We start from the raw sequence: 17733 nt of genomic DNA on the forward strand, positions 1-17733 counted from the left end.
TCGCCCAGCAGCCGAATAATAATGCATATAATTGCATTTTAAGTAGTTGCTGCCTGGAGTATTGTGTTACCTTCGAGCTCATGTCAACCCTGACATCGTATGCCTATGCCTGGTATTTTTTGTTTTATTTCTTTTTCGGGCCTGGGATGAGTGTATTTAATTTTCCACACTTGAGGTTTCCAGGAAAATGCAACGGAAACGCGAATAGCGAGTGGGTGGCTTTCAAGGCCCTCCAATCGAAACAGTAACGAAAGACCGACCTTTTAAAGGTTTTAGGAAACCATGGTGTTAAATAGGCAAATAATAGTAATTCTCTTTAGATGTTTTTCAATTTTTTACATGTAACTCATATCTTCCCGCGTCTAGTCAACAATTTTTTTTTTTTTTTAATGGGTACGCATAACAATCAATTACTACTCATTCCCGCTACAAACAATTGATAAACGCCGGTCTCGGGAAGTAATCCCCCAATAAGTTTCCCAGTGAAAACACAGAGCTTGTGTTATTTTTTGAAGGGATTGTTGGCCCTCGGAACATCATTGCCCCATCCCCTAAAGTCAATGGCAACAATGTGCCACTGTGGTTTGTCCGAAGGTCCTGCGAAATCCCCGGAATCCCTTGGGAGGGTTGGGAAAACATTTCCGGGGTGAACACGCAGACAGCAAGTGCGTAACAAGTTCCCGGGAAGGATGGCAGGATGGAAGGATGGACAGCGGATGATGCTGCGATGACACGTGTAAGTGCAGCCACATTGTCGCAATTACACTTATTTTTCGGGTGGTGCGGGGTACGCCGGTTTTGTTTGTTGTTTGTTTCGGGTGGATCCCCACCCACCGAACAGCACCACCCACGGCGCGAAAACGTGACCTCCGCCGGATTTCCCACTTCTCCGGCGGATGGTAATGATTCGTCTTGCACGCACTCACCATCACCACTCGCATTATAAATATCATCGAACTTATTAGCGCGAAATGAGCACACCGCTCACTCGTTTGCCCAATTTCCAATCTCCAATCCCCGAAAAGGCCACATTTCGGCCTGTCTTTTTCCAGCTCACTCAACTGCTACTCTTTTTGTACGTGTCTTCAAGTGGGAAAGTAGCTCGTTAAGCACTTAACGCTCCCAAAAATCAGCCAACGACAAGGGAAGCGGGGGAGTTATGGCCAGGTTTTCGGTCTGAATCAGCAATTAGCCAGTTGCCAGACGATGAGTGTTCTCCATCGATAGATAGTGCCAAATCCATTTTATAAATTAAATTAATTGTTACCCATTGAGAGTTAGTAAAACATCCTCTCAAAAACCACCAACTATCCGCAGTCCAACTGAATCACCCAAATTAGACGAACACGACACAATTAAGCCAGGGAGTGAGATAATTGAAACAGTTTTCCAGGCCGAAGCCAAACTCATCAAACAATTAGGCCCCAACAGACGATCATCTAATAGACCAGTTGTACCTGAAATTCAAATCCCAATCCCAATACCAATCCAAATCCAAATCCACATCCAAGGAAGAGGGCAATCTGTTGGAGCTTTCGATCGCCCCGATTGAATGAGGCCTATTATCGCATTTTGAAAGGCGTAATTATCGCATGACAATCCAAACGGAATGTGTTAACCCGCATTTGTATTTACTCAATAAACATTATCGTCGATCGTCCAGATTGGGCAACCAGTCCAATTTCCAGCTCCCACACATAAAACTCGTTATTACGGTCCGATTGGACTCATCGAGAAATGTATATATGTAGGTACATATATAGAGGGGAAAAAGACAGTGTTTGTACATCGGAAAATTAGTCATTTGGTAACTGATTTCGTTTGCCTCGGTTTCCTGTTTGCCTTCAAGTTACGGTGGGAATTTATATGGCAGCGAAACCAGCTTTGATTTCAAATTTAGTAATACTAATTTGAACTAAATCTATTAAGTTCTAGGAGATCAAAGTTATTTGGTCATAATTGCTTTGAGTATTTGTTATATTAAATAAACCTAAGTGTATAAGCAAAATAAATAGATAAAATGTTAATATATGCCAATTTCACAATGGCATAAGTGCCACAACCAAAAAGCGGAGTCGTACGAATCGTAATTACATACAACCAATTGGCGGGGCCATAAATAGCCACAGGCGAGATTCACAAGCGAACAGTTTCCATATGAGGTTACCAGCCACTCGGCAGTGCATTCAACTCGAAAATAGAAAAAAGCGCTGAGAGCTCAGGTGAATCGAGTGAGTCACGAGCCCTGGTCACACTAATCACATTCAAAGATTGCCCTGATCACTCTAATTCCGCAACTATGGCAAATTTTGGTTAATTTGCGCCAAATGCCTTTCACTTTTTTTTTTGCCGCATTGTCTGCACCCGAACAATGGGAACCAAAAAAAAAAAAAAAAAGAGGGGAGAGAGCTAAAATATAATTAAAAAGGTGTTATTATATTTTCACGCCTCGACTGCGCGGAAAAGTCAACAGACAAAGTCTGGCGGTCTGCGAGGGGTTAAACAAAAAACGTCAACGACTCCTACGAATTATTTGCAGAATCATCAAATTAAAGGTTTGATGTTGATTTCAACAAGCCCCACAGCACGAGGATGAAGACGACGTTGCATATTACTTCTATATATGTTTCCACACACATATAGTACGTGTGTGTATTAAGAAACTGAATAGTCATGGCCTGCAACTGGCCCCCCTTTCCGATCGAGTGTCTGTATAATTTTCGTTCGTTCTCTCGAATTGGCTGTCATAAGTTTTGAGTAGAAAATTGGTGTGCAACAAGCAACAACAAGTCCGATTTCATCTGGCAAAGCAAACAATAATGTTGTTGCTGTTGTTGTTGCTGTTGCTGGCAAAGGATTTCTTGATTGCGATAATGAGTTATACTTAATTTTCTCGCACCGAAAATACCCCAAGCCACTTGAGAGGCCAAAAAACCAGAAAACGCAAGCCAAGGCTAAGGGATTAATATGCAGGATGGTGAAGGTTCGATGGCAGATATGCACAAGTGGGGGATCTTGATTAAAAAAGGTACAGATTCAGTTTAATTTACAGAACAACGCTTTTTAAATTGACTTGGTTTATTATTAGTAATAGCTCTGATTAATTAGTAGATGTATAATGCACTAGTGATTGTCTTATTATGAAAAGGAACAAAAGTGCTCTACAATATGTTTTAATTTATTAATCGCAAGAAGTTATCTTGTATATCCTTGAGCTTAAAATAAAGTTTAATAAAGTAAGGACTTAAATCAAAGTACAGTTAGTAGAGAGTATAGCTAAAATTTTAAATACGAATTTGGAATAAAAGTGGCAAGGATCCTGGGCTCCCGTTGAATAGTTTCTTGTTGTTACGGGTCATTTTTTCGGAGTGTAATGTATATCGCCACGCTTTTAAACATCCTCTACATTACCCTGCTATTTCATAACTGCAGATACCCCAATAGAGCCAACTAATTTCCTTCCTGCCGCCGCATTGTCCATTTGTTAGAAAAGCAAAGCGAAGTTTTGACACTTTCATTGTTTGTCCACGGTCCGCAAGTTGCTAAAAGGGTTGCTACCTGGCGGGAAAATTAGGCGCGGCTGTAAGTAATTAGGGCAAATAGTTTTCCGGGACTTGCAGAACTCGTTCCTTGATTGATGGTCATTCGCAACTGGCTGCCATTGATTGATGTTGGTCCGAAGGAGCCGGAAAAATGGATGGGGTGCTGGCTGTTTCATCTGGCATTTTCCAATTGCGGCCCACTAATCCACACTTTCATCTCGGAGGCAGTGCATATTTTCCAATTTTCCAAGCCGCAAATGAAACTGAAACGAGAGCCAACACACAATTGACATTATAAATCGCATTTCACGCTAATTTGCAACAACAAGTGGCTTAAGCGGGAAAATATTTTACAATTTGAGCTTCGTGTGCCCCTGGGGAATTGGGCAAACTGACAAACCAAAAACACTTACAAAACGAGAGAGGTTTTGAGAAAATTAATTTTATAGATTAGAAACATGCCCTGTTTTCCCCCGGGGGCACGCAGAATGGGGGTGGGACTGGGCTGCCCCAGCCCCTGCGGCAAGGACACCCCGCACTTGCCACCTTTCCCCGTAATTGAGGAATTGTCGGCGAATTATGGTCGCATAATGGTTGTGGACTTGTGGGGCTGCGCAGCATGATCCAGACTATTTATATGGCGCAACTTAACCCGCAGAAGTTGTGCACTTTATCAACTGTTGCAATTTGGGGGCGTGGCGCCACGCGGCGAATCCTTCTGCCGATGACACTTCAATTGGTTTGGCGCAATGCAAAATGGATTCACAAAAAAATACTAGAAGCACTGGGAATAGGCGAACAGGGACTTCTCTTAAATTGATCATTGAATAACTCCTACAAGTGGAATATTACCACAAAATGTTATGTAAAATGTATCCTTTTAAGTGGGTAACTGAAATAAATATTTTTTAATTTACTTGTGAATAATGCAGATATAATTTAAAAGATATATAGGTCATGTTAATATTTAGAACAGTCCCGAATATTTCTGCCTTTAATCAAGAGTAACCGAAAGTTTGCGAGGCTCGAAAGACAACCTGAAAGGGCGAGTTGGGGTTTTCTGGGGGTGGTGTGTGGGTGGGTGGTACGGTGGGTGGCAGCTGGGGGTGGCCAAATAACAAGAGGGCGTGGCAGCGGCAGGGGCAGAGGCAGACGTGACATGGCGCCTGCCACGATTCAGCTTGGTTTGGTTTGGTTTGGCACACGCAAATCAGACAATTTGTATCCAGCGGCGAATATAATTGAAAAATGATTGGTTTACCATTAATGAAAATGATGATGACAACGGCAACAAACGACGTCGACTGCTGTCATCGACAGACACCTGCAGTTGCGTCTTCGATTGTTGGGTCAATCGGCCATCGAATGCCTCGACAATCGGGACGATAATGACAATAATAATTGCGATAATAACGAATATAATAATGACAATGATAATGATGACAGAGCACTCGTTGAGTGGCAACAATGTGCGAGTTTATTGCGAGGTGAATGGGCACAAACAAATGCATTGAGATATTGGAGAAGGTTTTGTATTATTCCGATTTCATTACCCAGTCTATTTGTTAACCAGCAAATAAAATATAGCGTATAAATAATGGGATTTAAACTAGATATTAGAAGTAGTAATATATTGATCTTAAATCATTTTAACGTAAACAGAATATAGCAAAAGTTCAAATGCATTCCTGATTTGGGAACTCTATCTCCCCATTGCTTTGGCATTTCACAGTCAAACAAATCAGCTTCGGGGCATTTCATCCCTGGGACCTTGCCCCTTTAAGGAGCCGCCTGCTGCCCGGAAAATGCCGGGAAAACTAACCCACTCGGCTCGTAATCTGTGTCACAGGACCTCAGTCGCATCGCCGCACGTCCTGCGAGGAATTCCTATTTTGCGTAGCTCCCCGGGAACTCAAAGAACGCGGGACTTATTAACATTAAATCGCCGGCAGCTGCCTGTCGCCGCAAATTGGAAATTCCATCATTAATTCTAATAAGATTATTAGTTCCCCGATCGAGTAATTCGGGTCGGGGATTTGTATTCCGACACCTCGAAGTCAAGTCCAATCAGCCGGCCGCAAAATTCCGGTTCTTCCGGTTAATGGTTGCGGTCGCCGGTCGTGTGAATCTGAATTCGAATCCGAATCTGGGAGATAAATATTACCCCGAAAACCACCACCCATCGCCGATTTCCTTGACAACGCTCGAGTAAATCCAATAAGCATAAGTGTGCGCCAAAATCCCAGGAGATCCGAGGCCATTGAGTGCGAAATGAATGAAATTAGCGCGCGTTAATCATAAACAAACGAGCGAATAAAGGTTTTTTTTCCGGGGAGAGCAGGGTGATTTCTCCCCCAGCAACCCTTTGTTGAAGACGGAAAGGAAAACAAACAAATTGCAACAGTTCTCACAGTGTGGATGCGGATGTGGCTGCGGATGCGGATGCGGATGGACAACCTGCTGCGATGACACGCGTTTCACGTGCACTTGCCAATTTGGCGATGTTTACGATGATAACTACTCAACTGGGAAACCAAAACCAAAACTCATTTGTGGCTGCACGTTTTTAGTTGAGTTTTTAGACGCGTCCAACAGTGGCAGAGATTTATAGATGTTTGGTTATGAGAAAGGTCTTATAAAATTACAATTTAGCCCGAGAGAAAACTCCCCAGATATACAAACCTAATTGGGATTCAGGAAAAAGAGATGCAAAAATGTATCATTTCAACATTTTCCCAATCGAGCTAATATGGAAAATAAGTGGGTTTATAAAAAGTTATATTAATACTAAAAGAAAATTACTTTTCTATACTAATCGATATAATTTTTAAATGGTTAATCAGTATTTCGTGTACATACAACCAAATAGGCTTAATCCACAGAGCCATAAATGGTGATGTAACAATATAATAACTTTACATTTAGAGTTAAACCAAAGGCTTTCATGGGGATTTCCTAATTGCCACTTGATCACAATCCACTAAATATACGTATAAACTACCCGGATTACTTAATGCATACACTAAGTGCTTGGTAATTGTTTGAGTAAACTTTTGGCATTGCACCACCCACAAACCGCCCCTTTCGGATATTTAACCCCCTGCCGCCTCTTTCTATCTTCCAGCGTAATTAGAAAAACGGTTCATTAATCATCGGGCATTTAAAACAGCATTTGGACGTAATTAATAGTTCAACGGCAATGGCAATTCCACTGCAGACTCAATGTCAAGTAAAGGTCATTAATATGACTCGCATGTGCAGTTCTCCTATTGGTTTCCCCCTTTCGACCCCTTAATAACTCCAAAGTCAAGCCTTTAGTTCCGTTTGCGTAAATTAATACTCGACTTACGAAAAAAAAAGAAACCAAAAAATCATTTCGCATTTACATTCTTAATCCGGAAAGCTGAAAAGCTCCCTTTCCTGCCCCATTCTTTCCACAGGCTCTTCCCTTTCCTTTCACTGAATGAAACAAAAAAAGAAAAGTTCGCGACCGTTAAACTCATATGAAAGTTGGAAATTGAAGTTCCAGCGGAAAAATGGGAAGATGGCAAAGACAAAAGGGGGAAAACTAAGGAAAAACTCCAGCGATGCTTCAAATACTCTTGCCAATAAATGTTAAACATTTTCAACAGAGCATATATTTTAACTTAAGAAAATTGTACTTTTTAGGTTAGATTATTTTTTGAAAAATACATTTCTTTAAACACGTTTTGTGCCAAAAATGTTGTTTAATATACATTTAACATATATTTTAAAGTTGTAAGTCCTTTATTGCTTCGAGTATGAAAACCTAGTATTATATTTTGAAAATGATAGCTTCTTTTGTAAGTTTCTAACTGCCTTACAAACTGGCATACCCTGTCACGGATGGATTTTGAAAACCGAGTTCCGCGAATGTCAATTGAATATTGCATATAAACTGCGGACTGTCGTTATGAAATTTCCACACGCCCCGCCGGGCTGACTGACTCACAACCACTCGGCTGTACTCACACCACCCGAAGGCCCCACTGAACCACCCATTGAACCACCCACGGAAACACCCGTAAACCACCCAACCACTCAGTCGTTCGAGTTGATGAAGTAAACCAATAAAGGCCGCTCACGAACTCAAAGGCAAATCCCCATCCCGAATGCAGGGCAAAATCGAATGCACAGGTGCACATGTCACCTGAAAAGGACGACGAGTCCTGCGACCCATTGCATATGCAATTTGCGCAATTTTGCAGCCCCAGTGAGCAAATATTCGCCACCCACAATCCGACAATCCTACAATTCCACAATCCGACAATCCGAACCCGTAATACGCGCCACCCAGCCACCACCGAAAATCCCCTTTGATGGGGAAATCGAAATCCTCACCCATTGAGAATCTTTGATTGGTTACCAATATTTTAATTATGCCGGAAATGGCCAGAAGGCCTGTGACCTTTGTGCGAATGCAGTCGACTGGCCGAATTTTGACAATTGCGAATGTAAGCGGATGATAAAGGGTTAAGCATTCTCGTGGTCCCTGGGGCCACTGAAATCCTAGACGGATGTCCTAGATGCTCTGCCTTCCTCGGGGTTATTAGTTTGTACAACTTTAGAATAGGAAATTATCAATACTGAAAAGGAGTAAGCAATGGAGTAGAATAATTATTTAAAATGTTTTTTTTTTTTTGCTGAATATATACTTTTTATATTGATTCCATTATAAGCGAATGGCACTTTAGCAAATGTTTTTAAAACACACGAGGAATCCCTTCACAGTGACCTCATCATCGGTCAATTCAGATTGACCAGCCAGTTGATAGTTCGATAAATCAAAAGCCATTTCCACCAACCGGACAAGGGGGCGTGGCCCCTTCGGTTGCGCCCCATAAAAATGTCCTTCGAACTATTCACCCCTTCCACGCCCCTCCAAGGATAATAATAAATTTTCAATCAGCAAATTGATGTCGTGATTCTCAGCGTATTGGAATCGAAGTTGAAATGGGAATGGGAATCGGAATGGTCAAGTAATCATTTAGCGGCAGATTGTCGAAGCTGTTATCTTTATTAAAGTGGTTGGCATTATCCACTCCACCCTGATTTTTTGGTGGATGTTTTATGTTTTGGCCACGTTTAATCTAAGTACGTTTGCATCAATTGATTAAAATCGTGATTGGGGCATCCCCATACTTAATCGATTTGGATTTGATTAACTGGAAAATAAATGGCATTTAATAGTGTTATTTGAAGATCTGGATAATATATGTTTTTCTATTCGATTTAACAATTAAGTTACATATCTCATTTTAAAATAGAAAATTTTTATTATTTTAAATAAGGGAAAGTGTTCAACATTTCAATCAATAAATATTTTAACCTAATTTTGATCAAGGTATTCAAAAATATATTAATAATGATCCATGTTCAAGGGCATTTTAGATTTGGAAAACTCCATTTTCATCGGTCTTTCCATGGGCACTTTTGTGGGCCCCTCGTTTCGGTTTGGCTGCGAATTTCCGTTTTGGAAATTTATGGCATTTCCCTCTTTGATTTCCGCACTCAAAGAGCCCTACCGAAATTGCCGGCCCCGCTTTTCCGGTCGCCACTCCGGTATCATAATGACGATTGAATCTGTATCTGGGTCTGGATGATGGGATGTTGATGTTGCCGGGTCTCCAAATTGCAAAATGATATAATTCAATGAGAGTTGATTAAATTATCAGAGGAGCCAGTGGCCTCCGGACGTTGATGTTGCTGCCGTGCCTCCATGTTGCTGCTGTACTTGCGATGTTGCTGCTTCTGCTGTTGCTGTTGCTGCTGCTGCTGCCTGTGTGCCTTGTTAATGAAATTTTCCGCTCCTTTGGCAGAGGAGTCAGATACAGCCGTATCTGTGTGTGTGCATTGTTTACACCAGAGTGTGGCAGTGTGTGTGTGTGTTGCCATTTATTATTGCAAAATGCTGCTGGTGTTGCTGCTGCAGCAGCCTTTGTCTGTTGTTGCAGCTGATGATGGTGACGTTGACGTTGCATGATGAAATAACAAACCGGATTAATTTGATTTCGCAGCCAGAAAGGGCCAAGACCCAGGTTCCAGGTCCCAATTCCCGATTTCCAAGGCCCCAAGGCCCCAAGTACCCAAGTACCCAAGTCCCAGGTTCCGAGCTTTGGAGGCTGCTCTTTGCCAAAAGCAAAGTATCCGGGTGTGTGGAAATTAATCCGACATCCGTTGGCAGCACTCCGGAGAACAGTGGAGGGTAATTTCAGAGCCCGGATTTATTTGCAGCTACACGCCTGAGTAATTCAACTAAATCACTTGCTAAGTCACACTTCGCACAGTGCTAATCAGAAGTGTAGGGCTTTCGCCTGAAAGTTAGGCTCTTGAATACGGTTTGAATTGAATATTTACTATATTATTTATCTGTTCGTTTTGACAGATATCTACATTCTTAATAACATAAAGAAACACAGTTCTTATTTCGATTACAGGGCCTTACTTATGTAATAACTATAATAAATAAATATAAAAATGGGATATAAATACTAATTTATTTCTAGAAATATAGTAGAGAAACTCACTAACTAGAATTACTAACATTCAATAAAATTACGTAACTCTTTCAACCCAAAAAAAAAAATTAAACTGCTGAAACTTACTGTACCAGACGAGCGGCACTTTGCCAAAAAATCGGTGGCAAATTGCAAATGTTCTGGGCTGCCACGACATGTACTGAGTAGCTGCCTGGAAAATATATGCACAGATATAAAATATATCCTGCTTGGAAGTCAGAATTCACAATTCGGGTCTGCCAATTTCCCAGGCAAGTGGATTTCCAAGATTTATGGGGCTCCTGGTAGGCAACCAAGACTGGTGACAGAACCCGAAGCCAAACCACTTTATCTTCGTTTGCCACGGCGTTTTTGTCTGGAGCAGGGCCACGCCCACTTGCCCAGTTGCCCACTTAACCCGCGCACGCGGTTTGTGGCGATTTGTTCAATCCGTAAGGGTTAAGGATGGGATTTGGCTGGGTCTTTGGGCTTTCGGTGCATGATTCTTGGCCGGCGAATTCCTGGCGGAGATGTCGCCAGCTTTTAGCACCCTTCGCAACCCCGCTTAACCCTCTGTTGCCCCCCTCCCCGATTTTTATTTCTACATTTCCTGCTTTGCATATTTTGCTTTTTTATTATAAGTTTTCCTTCTGCCGCTTCCAAGAGCCACTTCAGTTCGGGTTCTTTTCCTTCGTCCTCGTCGATTTCGCATTGCTGGGCAATCTTTGGTATCCTGTCCATCCCCTTTCACCCGCTTTCCCCCTCACCATCCCCCACCCCCTCTGCGTACATGACTAATAGCAGAACTAAACGATTTGATGGACCAGAAAAATGATGACTTCTTTTTCAGTGCAGAGGGTCCTGATTCCGGGGGTGGTTGAATCCTTTGGCCCGACTGTGTGGCAAATCCTTTTATTGTGACAGTTGTTGTTGCCGCTCGCCTTATGTGAACAACATTTAATGTTTTCGTATTATTATCGTTGTTGTTGCCGGCAGAGAATCGGTTTAATGTTTCGGAAGATAATCTAATTTGGTCACTTATATGCGAATATGTATATCATTTGGCATTATGTGTGGGTTGTCGATGGTGTCGCATTGATGTTGCTAACGATTCCAGGGGCTTCACTTTCAGGGGGCCACCTAACTAAAGCTTACATCCTAGGACTATTAAATAACTATGCAACATTTTCCCCTTTCACAATAATGTTCACCGCGCCCCTGTCTCAAAACGTTGACTTTAAGTCTGTATATGTGTGTTTTTGTGTGCTTGAAGCAGCTCAAAGGTTTACGGTCCAAGTATTAGCATTTAAAAAACATTCCATTTACATTTTTTCAATTTGAACGAGTTTTTTATTTAATAATTTGCAATTTGCATGGCATTTTCCAAGAACTTGATGGCCGTTGGCCACTAAGGAGGTCGCCGTCCATATGGCAGAGCACTTTAAGCGGAAGAATTTACGGAGGGAAATGTGGCCCAATATTTAAATAATTTGCAAATTTGCGATGGAAATTGAATCTTAATGTTTTTTATGAAAATTAAAAGACACAACAACGCAATCCAAATGAGGTGCAATCACTGGGAATGTCTTTTTGATATGCCACCTTTATTTTCCAGGTCTGGTTCCAGAATCGTCGGGCCAAGTGGCGCAAGACGGAGAAGGTCTGGGGCGGCAGTACGATAATGGCGGAGTACGGACTCTACGGGGCCATGGTGCGGCACTCGCTGCCCCTTCCGGACACGATCCTCAAGTCGGCCAAGGACAACGACGCGGTGGCTCCCTGGCTACTAGGTATGGAGCAGAAATGTAAATGCAACAATCATATCGAATCTACCAAACTAACCATCCACACACCCCGTTTCCCCAAAGAAAACATAAGGCATAGCTGTGTATTGCCTTATTTTATTAAATATATTATTATGTTATATTTTAAGTCAGTAGGGTTTTTATTGTGTTTACAACAATATTCATTGATTTTCATTTATTTTATTGGCAATTTAGCAACTTTTTAAGACAGTTGTAAAGCTGAAAGGTCCTCTATAATACACATATATCAATGGACCTTAAGATGGGTTTAATTAAATTTCGAACCGCACAAAGGACAGCGGTTCGGGATTATAAACAGACAGAGAATTGCGAGCATATTTGGCGAGCATGTCCAACGACGCTTTTCCGCCTGCCGTCATATGTTGCGCACATTTCCCGGGAATGACTTTGCGGATTATCTGGAGGGGAGTCCCCGGGACAAGTGCCGCTGGTTCGGGGTGACTGCGCTCCTTTATTCGTTAATAATCGCTTAATAAATGCAAAATGCACACGCGACAAGGACGAGGGCCCGCCACTGAATTCCCGTTTTATTTGGCATATATCGTTTGTCTATTTCCATTGTGCGACGCCCTTCAAAGGGGGTGGTGTCAACTGGGTGGTTTGGGTGCTTCCGGGTGCTTCGCCGGATTTCACGAGCCGGCTGACTCGATAATTAATTCCCAAGTAGCCGTGGCCAAAGGTTCGCTCGAACTTAAGTGGCTTATCGAGGACTTAGCGGGTCCTTCGCCGGGGGAATCGGTTTAGGAATAGTTCAGTTTTTAATTAAGTCGATATGTCAAATTAGTTGGCAATTGATGGGGCAGCGAATGCGTGTCTGTGGTATTAGGCCATTATTTTGACAGGATATTTCTTTTGATTTATGTATTTAGACGTGCCTATTAGGGAGCACAATGATGAAGTATTGTAGGACTAGGTGCAAAAATATTACACAGAATATTAAGGTATTTTTGTTTCGGATTCAAATTATACCGACATTAGCTTCAAGATAATTATTTTTTTTGGAGTGATCTTAGGAAACATATTTTGGCCAAAATCCGGGAAAAAATCAGCTAGAATTTCCGTGTTTTTTGATCAAAACCCTTGGAAATAATGGTCAGATCTTGGAATGTCATACCTCGTTGAATTCGTTACAAAATTTCCAATCGATTGGTATACTCAGCTCAAAAAGTTTATTTTGGGCCATATTTGGAAAAAAATCAAGTGTTACCCCTTACCAAAAATGCGAAAATCGGTCAAAAAATGAAATTTACTAAAACCTCCTGGAATCGATTGTGTAGGTTGTCAGCTATACAGAACAGTCATTATTTTCGCTGTGCGTCTTATTTTGGCAAAGCTACAATAAAAAAACCCTTCAAAAATGTGTTTTAAATTCATGTTTTTGATGGCCAAAATCCAGAAAAAAACAGCTCGTTTTTTTAGTTTTTTAATCAAAACCCTAGGAAATAATGGCCAGATCTTGGAATGTCATACCTCGTTGAATTCGTTACAAAATTTCCAATCGATTGGTATACTCAGCTCAAAAAGTTTATTTTGGGCCATATTTGGAAAAAAATCAAGTGTTACCCCTTATCAAAAATGCGAAAATCGGTCAAAAAATGAAATTTACTAAAACCTCCTGGAATCGATTGTGTAGGTTGTCAGCTGTGCGTCTTATTTTGGCAAAGCTACAACAAAAAACCCTTAAAAATGCGTTTTAAAGTATATTAAAGCCTCCCAAATTCAAATTATACCGACATTAGCTTCAAGATAATCCCAATTTGTCTTCTTACCCTAAGAGCGGGAACTTGCAAGGAACATCACTGAGTTGCCCACTTTTTCACCCCTGACAGGCATGCACCGCAAATCGATCGAGGCGCAGTCGGCGCTCAAGGACGACTCGGGGGTGAGTGACCACGAGGACTCGGCGGGATCGAAGTCCGCCCACTCGGAGGACCTCTCCCGCTCCCGGTCCCGCGCCCTCAGCTCCTCCACCGAGTCCCTGAACGTGGTGAGTCCGGCGCCCAGCAGCTGCACCACCTCCGCCTCCACGGCACCGCCCACCTCGACGAGTGGCTACGCGGGGGCGGCCTCCTCGGCGGCGACCACGCCCACCGGGGCCACCACCAACAGCTCCGGCAGTCCCCACATCGAGCTGAGTTCCCCCTCGCCGCAGCAACTGCAACTGCAGCAGCAGCAGCAGCAACAGGTGCCGCTCTACATGGGCGGTGGGGTTGGGGGGAGTGGCAGTGCCGCGCCCAGCTACCATCCGCTCCTGGACGCCGCCAACGCCGCTGGCGCAGGAGCGGCCGCCTCCAGCAAGGACTTCCACTTGATCATGAACACCGCCGTGGCAGCGGCAGCAGCAGCTGCCCAGCAGCAACACCAGCAACAGCAGCAACAGCAGCAACAGCAACACCAGCAGCAGCAGCAACAGCAACATCAGCAGCAGCAACATTCTCAGGCGACGGCGGCAACAACTGGGTTGCACGCCCACCACTTGGCAGCCGCCCTCATGGAACACGATCCCGATGCCTTTAGGTGAGTCAAGTTAACAATATTAAATATGTATATTCGTTTTTTTATGTTCATAATTACAATAAGCATTCCTGAAAGTAAGCAAATTAACAATAAAATATGGTGGAATTCGCAGGAACAACTCCATCGCCTGTTTGAGGGCAAAGGCGCAGGAGCACCAGGCCCGGCTGTTGAATAACGGAGGACTTTTCCTGCAGGTGCGCAGGTTTGCCCAAGGCCAGATGCAAATCCAGGACCCAAGTGATATGCTCAAGCTCAACGAGGAACACAACAACAACTCCCCGCAATCCATTTCCATATCCCCCTCCCATCTGAATCCCCAATCGAATGTCAAAATGGAGTTGACGGCCAACGGAGGATCGATGAAAAACTGTGGTGAGATCTAAAGGAAGCCCCAAAAACTCATCATTTTTAAACGCCAAGTGCTACGAACCCAAAAAACACCCAAACCAAAAATAAGAGAACCTTTTTTTTACTAGACTTAAGTAAATTAACTCTTGGCTTAAGCATAAGATCTGTATTCGAATATTTTAAACAGAAGCATATGCTGCATTTAGCTGTAAAAATACAAAATCGAAATATTTTTAATAAATTCTCCAGTGAAAATATTTTATTTATCAAATTGGGCACCAACGAAAATTTAACATAGGCTAACAGCAATGGCTGAAATAAATATAAGAAAATTTAAAAGAATAATAATCCCCCGACTTTTATTTGAAGCATTTATTATTCTAAAATATACAAATTTCAAGGCGATATTTTGACCAAAGCTATTAAATAAAAAATAAAAACCGTTAGCCAGCTGGAATCTGTGTACAATGTAGATTACGTGAATTGTGTATAATATGTGTCGAAAGTATGAATGTGTAGAATGAACAAAATGGTGGAATGTATAAACACGTTTAACATAATTGTCGAATGTATTATGTAACATATTTTTCTAACGTATGAAACTGTAGAATGTAACATAATTGTCGATTGTATGAATGTCTAGAATGTAATATAATTGTACAATGTATGAATAACATAATTGTCGAATGTATGAATGTGTAGAATGTAACATAACTGTTGAATGTTAGATTGTGTAGAATGTAACATAATTGTCGAATGTATAAATGCATGGGATGTAACAAAGCGAGTTTATAACTTAGAAAATGTGTTATATGCAGTGGTATTCTTCCAGGCCTGATAAAGCGGTATTTATTCAAACCCCTGAAATATGATTACCAGACCTTCAGTGCCAAATAGATAAGGGACAAACCTTTTTGTCTCTTTTTCATTATTTATATTTCACCTTGCTTGTTCTAACGATTACATATTCATAAAACAGCAAACAATTATGGAATACTGATTCCAATTTACAGTCAGTTTTTTAAGTTTTATTAGTTTTAAGTTTGTATCGCAGTTTAATAATCTTGCTGATGATCTTTATTAGGATTATTAATGTTTGCATACCAGCATTTGCAATTGATCTTCTACTAACTCAATAGAATTTCCAAATAAATGCCCTGATGCTTGAAGGCGTATTCAGTCATTTAAATAAACTAATTTTGAATTTAAAATGGGCCCAGAAATTGGCCCAAATTAGTCGCTGTAGGAAGGCCAAGGACAAAGAATGTGCGACACTCCAAGACGCTCGAAAAATGAAATGCGGAAGCCGAAAATTAAAAGTAATGCCAGAGACGGAAAGCAGCAAGTTGAAAACGGAAAAAACGGCAACAGCCGATGAAAGATGAAGGCTGCAAGAAAATGGCCAAAGAAGCCTTCGTGCCATCATTTATTTTGGCCGCATTAGCATCCCAAAGCGTTTGCATAGCTGTGGTTAAGGGTGCTGGCGAAAGGGGATCAAAAGTGGGTCAAAAGGGCGACGAAAAGGAGCGGAAAGGGGGGCTAGGCCCGCATTTCAACGCGTCATTTGGCCACCGCAACATTTAGACCCAATAGAATGGATTGGATGGAAATGCCGCCGAACACTAAAGAAAAATATAAAAAGTGTATTTGCTACAAGAGCCTTCTATGTACATATAATTTTATACCTAAACCTCAACACGTTTTTAAACAAAGACACTTTTGTTTCTTAAATATATAAATAAAGTTCATTCAAGCTCTACAATTTTTAGAATTTGTTGTTAAACAAAGTAACTTTTATGTAGTTTTGTATTAATCTAGTAAAACTTCCAAGGTTTAAATCCAAAATAAACAAAAGAATTACAAAACACTTATTAACATAAGAATATTTGTTTAATTTTTTATTCTTTTATTTTCTGCCAATTCAACTGAATACATTTTTTTAAGTGTCAGACCAAGTCAGATAAATTGCACGAGGAACGGCGGACTGACTTTGATTAAATGCGCGTTTGATTTGAAAATGATTTCATTAATTAAGGACGGGCCACCTTTTCCCCCACTTAATTACAAATTATATTTTGGCCAAAAGTTATCATCAGACCCTGTGGTTATTATGGCCCTTGAAGACTTCATTCATTTGCCGCCCATTGATGTTTTATCGCAGATCTGTCGACAGCTAATTAGGCCAGGAAAGAATTATGAACCAGGACTCGGATTGCCATGGCACTTTTCCAATTGAACTGCGCGAAAGTAACCTTTTAAAAATAGCTTTCCTCCTACATTATGCGCTGGCAGGAAGTGCAGACCCACAAATTTGCCACAAACTCAATATGAACTCCGTCCACACGATTGCATTTCAATCACTCAAGGATTGACCCTGTGCCCACTCTACCGCTTTTCCATCCTGAAAGGAGGCTGACTAACTGGCAAACAAGACTAATTAATTTCACTTTACGTGACTTGCATGGCCGAGAAGGTCGATGGAGGGGCAGAAATTATGGCACATTATGTATGGGAAGTGCTAAGAGCTGCCGGCAGAGAAATAATTAAATGACCATTTAGCTAAAAGGGCGAGGGAGGCACCGCAAAAAATAATATAACTATATTGGCACTAATGCGACATATTAATATGAAACCAGAAACTGCAGGAGCAATACAGAAATCTCGAAGGATGTAAAAGCCTTTCTAAATATGAAAGAGAAAATAAAGGAAAAAGAATAGTTGGTTATTTCTTCAGTGTAAATTAAATAAATCGGTTATACAAAAAATAAAGTGTCTTACTTTGTTTTTAAACCATTATCAAAGTCCGTATGAAAGTTTTTCTCTATTTAATTTTTTCCGTGCAAACAGCCAATAAGTTCACAAGGTCACGATCGCATGACAACCCTGCACTTTCAGGGTTGCCCTATGCTCTTGCAAGAGAATGGGGGGAACGATTGTGCTTTTGTCCAATTTATAAATATTTATCACTTATTTAATGCTTTT

General features: G+C 41.4%; 1 protein-coding gene across 2 annotated transcripts in view; it reads left to right on the forward strand.

Moving 5' to 3' along the window:
- The window catches only part of LOC108049665 (segmentation protein paired), a 34830-nt gene extending 19986 nt beyond the window's left edge, over nucleotides 1-14844 (forward strand). The window contains exons 4-6 of one of the 2 annotated variants that reach the window (XM_044461239.1): nucleotides 11676-11865; nucleotides 13716-14403; nucleotides 14516-14844. In XM_044461239.1, the coding sequence (XP_044317174.1) occupies nucleotides 11676-11865; nucleotides 13716-14403; nucleotides 14516-14786 (1149 nt within the window). In that variant the 3' untranslated portion in view covers nucleotides 14787-14844. The remainder of the gene's footprint in view (nucleotides 1-11675; nucleotides 11866-13715; nucleotides 14404-14515) is intronic. The other variant, XM_044461238.1, reaches the window with a different exon arrangement.
- Nucleotides 14845-17733: the final 2889 nt, after the last annotated feature.

This window comes from Drosophila rhopaloa, unplaced genomic scaffold, assembly GCF_018152115.1.
Source record: "Drosophila rhopaloa isolate 14029-0021.01 unplaced genomic scaffold, ASM1815211v1 contig_3, whole genome shotgun sequence".
Classification (NCBI taxonomy): domain Eukaryota; kingdom Metazoa; phylum Arthropoda; class Insecta; order Diptera; family Drosophilidae; genus Drosophila; species Drosophila rhopaloa.